The sequence below is a fragment of the Propithecus coquereli genome, unplaced genomic scaffold (genome assembly GCF_000956105.1).
Source record: "Propithecus coquereli isolate 6110/MARCELLA unplaced genomic scaffold, Pcoq_1.0 Scaffold215, whole genome shotgun sequence".
NCBI lineage: Eukaryota > Metazoa > Chordata > Mammalia > Primates > Indriidae > Propithecus > Propithecus coquereli.
Genome location: NW_012146634.1, coordinates 2,647,687 through 2,652,959, shown reverse-complemented (window position 1 = coordinate 2,652,959; position 5,273 = coordinate 2,647,687). Strand labels below are relative to the sequence as shown.

The window sequence follows — 5,273 nt, the reverse complement described above, 5'->3', positions numbered from 1 at the left end:
CCTGGCCCACTCTCTAGTCTCTGTTATGTTCAATCTTTTATGCCCACCAGATTCTCGTCAACTCTCAGTTTCCTTGGATCTTAACCTTTGATATTTTCCTTCTACTTCCTTTCACGTTTCCTCAGTTTTTCTTAGTACCCATCTCCTCTCCCCAGATCCCTCAGGTTTAGACCCCTGAGGGACTTGTGGGAATTCCTGGCTTAGACTCCACTCTTGGCTTTGCAGGAGGTAGGTGCAGACCTGGTGGAGGCCAAGTACCAGCACGCTGAGCCCCGCCTGTCCATCTATGGCCGCAGTCCTGATGAGTGGAGCAAACTCTCCTCCTGGTTTGTCCAGAACCACATCCACTGCCCCAACCTGACATGGATGATCCAGGTCCCCAGAATCTAGTATGTACCTGGCTATTGGAGACCCTAAAGGCTGCCCTTGTCTTACCTGCCACACCTCCCCTGCATAAACATGCTCAGTAACACGTCCTGTGTGCTTGGTTTGCCAACTCTGAGTACAGCACTCTTGACCACAGACAGGAGTTAGGAAGATCATTTCAGCTCAGTCTCTAACCAGAGAAGGTATTTTGTTTTTGTTTTTTAAAACACAGGGCTTTGTGAAGATCACAACTTACTGAGAATGAGTAAAAGGAGGCTAGAACAAAAACTATATACATTTTAGCATACATTTTCTTTCTCCTGGTCTTCTTCTCTGTGTCTGGTTCATTCCTTCCCATGCTCATCTATACTGGGATGTAGCTTTCTTGTATCAGAACCTTTTCTAATGTCTGCCGTTATCTCACCTATGAGCGCTGAAGTTGTCCATAATCAATGAGTACCTATCAATGGTATTACTGAGGAAGTCTTATCCCTTTCATACCAACTGCTATCATTCATTGCTTCAGGGATGGCTTCTCTTTTGATTTGTTCGGTACCATTGACCTTTTATCTAACTTAAGTGTTTATATATTCTCTGCCACCTGCCTCTGTGTTCTGTGTGCCCTGTGGCAACGCAAGAGTTTTATACTGTTTCTTTAGCCAAAAAGTAAGTTTTTGACAGGAATAATATGTCCTGTGTAATACCATTAAGGCAAAGAGGTGGTAGAGTGTGGTGGTTAGGAGTATGGACTCTGGACCCAGACTGGCAATGCCTGAATCCTGTCTCTACCGCTTTTTAGCTGTGTGACCCTGGGCAAATGATATCACCTCTCTTTGCCTTAGTTTCATCATCTCTAAAATGGGGTAAAAACAGCACCTAGCTTAATGAGTTGTTATAAAGATTAAATCAGCTAATATTTCTGGCCACTTAGAAGAGTGGTTGGTATATATTAAGTGCTATATAAGAGTTTGTTAAATTGCCCCAGCTACAGAATATCAGAGGTATTCTTGATAACCATTTTATGCTCACTATCTTGCATATCACACACGTATATAAATTATTAAACCTTTTATAACATAATTGTTATATTCTCTATCTGGACCTATCTGTGAAGGTTTAGTTTTCTTACCACAGAGGGTCGTAGAAGAGATTTGGCATGTGGTCCATCAAGAAATTTATACTTTCCAGACTGAATCTCTCTTTGTGGGTAACCAAGAAGAGTGTATGAGAGCGGACCTAGGATGTTCATACCAGGTCTTTGCCTGTACATGGCAGTGGGTCCTCTGATTCCCTCATACTGGGGCTTTCAGTCTTAAAAATCTTCCATTCTTCCTAAATTCTCTTCATTCTTGTCTTCAGTGATGTGTTCCGATCCAAGAATTTCCTTCCACACTTTGGAAAGATGCTGGAGAATGTTTTCATGCCAGTGTTTGAGGCCACCGTCAACCCCCAGGCTCATCCTGACCTCAGTGTCTTCCTCAAGCATGTAAGCATGACTTTGCAGGCCTTAATACTGCTGCTCATGAACCTGCTTTCCTACCTGGCCATAACGTATTCATGGGGTTTCTCTCTTTACACTTGGTCCTTGCCTTTGGAGGACCCATTGCATGGCTCACTCTTCCTGACAGATCACTGGCTTTGACAGTGTGGATGATGAATCCAAACACAGTGGCCACATGTTCTCCTCTAAGAGTCCCAAACCTCAGGAGTGGACTGTGGAAAAGAATCCATCTTACACTTACTACGCCTACTACATGTATGCAAATATTACGGTGCTCAACAGCCTGAGAAAGTAAGTAGAAGAGAACTGGAGCTAGAAGGCGAGCCTACATGACATAGCTCTTTCCTCATACATTGGCACTCTGTGTGGTCAAGGACCTCAGTGCATCACTGGGATGCTTCTTCCAATTGGCCAAAATCAGAAATGTCTTTCCCTTAACTTTTTCTCCAGTTTATTTAATTGGGGGCAGGAATCAACATTTTGGTGCCTTCAGTAAATTTCAAAGTTTGTTTTTTTTTTTCAAGTTAGGAATTTATACTAATCACTGTACAACTTATTATAAAACTCTATACAGTTTACTCTTCTTGATATATCTGGGTAAAGAATAAATAGAGGAATGTTATAATGGGGTTTTCTGGAAACATTTACCCCTTAAAATATGAATAGGAGAAATATTAATGAGATGAAGATATTGGTAAATTCCCTGTTGAGACTGAAGATGTTTCTGTTCAGGTAATCATCTCTTGACTGCCTTTCCCCCTTACCCCCATATTCTCTGCTGCCTCTTTTTAAAAAGTTTGTATTTAGGAAGAATTAAGATTATTATTTGGGATTGTCAGTTTTGCTGAATCTTTGGATGACTTGTTCTCTTCCGGAGTGTTAATTTTTCTACTGAATTTTCTTGTAAATCACTCTGTGCCCAGAGTCTGCAATTTCTATAGTAGTTCCATTTCCCTAGGGAACGAGGCATGAATACGTTTCTGTTCCGACCTCATTGTGGGGAAGCTGGAGCTCTCACTCATCTCATGACAGCATTCATGATAGCAGATAATATCTCTCACGGCCTGAATTTAAAAAAGGTAAGTTGGAGGCGTTCTCTTTTTTTTTTGAGGAACTCTTCTTATTAACTTTTATATTGGAACTAGATGAATCTTTTCTTTTTTTTTTTCCTTACCATACTGTCACAAGTCATTATCAACACTGGAATCAAATTCAAGTAGAGCATAAAAGATTTTTAGGATTATTTAGTACAGCTCATTTTACAGAGAGAAGTAAAGGGACTTGCTCAAGATTACCTGGCTAGTTGCTGGCAGAGATGAGTTAATGCAGATCTTCTGGCTTTCGGTTTAGAATTCCAACAAGGAATAATTCAGAGATGGCTTGGTTTACCTTAAGCTAGTTTTCGCCAGATTTCTTATTCTAGCATGCTGTCAAATGTCTCTTGTGAGAGTCAGAACTTTCTTGTAGCATAAAGAAAGAATGTTTCAAGATGAAGTTTTTTGCTGAGACAGACCATTTAATTTAAGCAATTAAAGGCCAAACAATTTTTTTTGATTCTATGTTTCTGAAAATTGATGATCCTAAATACATTTATTCTAAATAGTATTTACATATTTACATTGAAAAACTGTAATTCTTTATTAGGGGATTTAAAGAACAGGTGATAATTTTGTTCAAAGCTAAAGCTTAAGGTAGACCATAAGATTTTAATGTTTCTATCCTCTTTTTTAAATGTTTTATTTTAATGTTTGTATCCCTTTTTCAACATCCTTACTTTTTTTTTTTTCACTTTTCCTTTTCAGACTCCTGTGTTACAGTACTTGTTTTTCTTAGCCCAGATTCCCATTGCCATGTCGCCATTAAGTAACAACAGCCTATTCCTAGAGTATGCCAAAAATCCTTTTTTAGATTTCCTCCAGAAAGGACTAATGATCTCACTGTCTACAGATGACCCGATGCAATTCCACTTCACCAAGGTATACATATGGAATCTTGAGTAATCCAAATATATTTTGCTGGACTGTTGTTTCTACCCAGAATTTGAAAGTCAAATCCAGGTGTTTTATTATACTTTTTTTGTGCAGGATGCACGTTGTTTCTTTTATTAATGCATTCCTCTTTTTTGTCTCATTTAAATAAACAACTGCAGGAGCCCCTGATGGAAGAATATGCCATTGCTGCACAAGTCTTCAAGCTGAGCACCTGTGATATGTGTGAAGTAGCAAGGAACAGTGTTTTGCAATGTGGAATTTCTCATGAGGTAGATCTGTCCTTGAGTTGCCCTTCGGAGTATAGGGTCTGGTAACTTGCATATTGAAAAATTAGTTAGGGAAACACAAGTAGAAAAGTTGTACCACAAATCATATGCAGTTACCATGGACAGGGAATAGAAAGGAGTATTCTATCTCTCTGGCCATATCCTTTGGGTAAGGGAAATAAAATATACTTGATTTCTCAGTAGACAGTAAACAGTGAGGCACTAGATGACTGCTTTGAATGGTTTTTTCTTTTGCCAGTGGCTAACATAAGGAAAGAATTTTTGTGGAGAATGCAATTATTGTCTCTGTATAGAAACAGAGTGAAAAGCAACAACAATCATTCTACTTCCTTTTCTCTTATAGGAGAAAGCAAAGTTTCTGGGTGACAATTATCTTGAAGAAGGCCCTGCAGGAAATGATATCCGGAGGACAAATGTAGCCCAAATTCGCATGGCCTATCGCTATGAAACCTGGTGTTATGAACTCAATTTAATTGCTGAAGGTCTTAAATCAACAGAATAAAACAAATAATCCAAATAATAACATGGGTGAGATTTTCATTGTAGAGTTTGAATAATAGTTTCCAGTTATTGAGTTCCTACTGTAAACTAAGTTTGAGTTCCTACTGTATTAGATGTTCCACTGATATTATTCCTTTAATCCTTTTCGCAACCTTTATAAAGTAGATATTATTATCTCCATTTTGGGGAAAATTAGTAAACTGAGGTTAGTAAGGTTAATAACCTACACAAGAATATATCTAGTGAAGGGTAGCAGCGGGGAACTACATTTGTCTGACTGCAGAGTTCCATGACTTTCAGGCAAAAAAGTTATTAAAGTTGGGCAAAAATACAAGCAAATGACTTGTTGGGAAGAATACAGGCTTTTGGTTTATGGAACGAAATTTGCTTAAGGCACATAGAACCATTAAAAAGTCCCTTGAGACAGGTGATGTGGCCTGCTCCTATAATCCTAGCTACTCTGGAGGATGAGGCAGGAGGATCACTTAAGCCCAGGAGTTTGAGGCTGCAGTGAGGGATGATTGTGCCACTGCACTCCAGCCTGGGCAACAGAGCACCCTGTCTCTAAAATAATAATAATAATTAATTTTTAAAATTTAAAAAATAAGTAAAAAGTCCTTTGACAAA

General features: G+C 38.9%; 1 protein-coding gene across 3 annotated transcripts in view; it reads left to right on the top strand.

The window, feature by feature from the left end:
* AMPD1 (adenosine monophosphate deaminase 1) overlaps nt 1–4,662 on the top strand; it is a 20,926-nt gene extending 16,264 nt beyond the window's left edge. For 2 of the 3 annotated variants that reach the window (XM_012644612.1, XM_012644611.1), the window contains 7 exons: nt 226–389; nt 1,726–1,852; nt 1,995–2,158; nt 2,826–2,946; nt 3,670–3,843; nt 4,017–4,127; nt 4,489–4,662. In XM_012644612.1, the coding sequence (XP_012500066.1) occupies nt 226–389; nt 1,726–1,852; nt 1,995–2,158; nt 2,826–2,946; nt 3,670–3,843; nt 4,017–4,127; nt 4,489–4,647 (1,020 nt within the window). In that variant the 3' untranslated portion in view covers nt 4,648–4,662. The remainder of the gene's footprint in view (nt 1–225; nt 390–1,725; nt 1,853–1,994; nt 2,159–2,825; nt 2,947–3,669; nt 3,844–4,016; nt 4,128–4,488) is intronic. The other variant, XM_012644610.1, reaches the window with a different exon arrangement.
* The last annotated feature ends 611 nt before the right edge of the window (nt 4,663–5,273 follow it).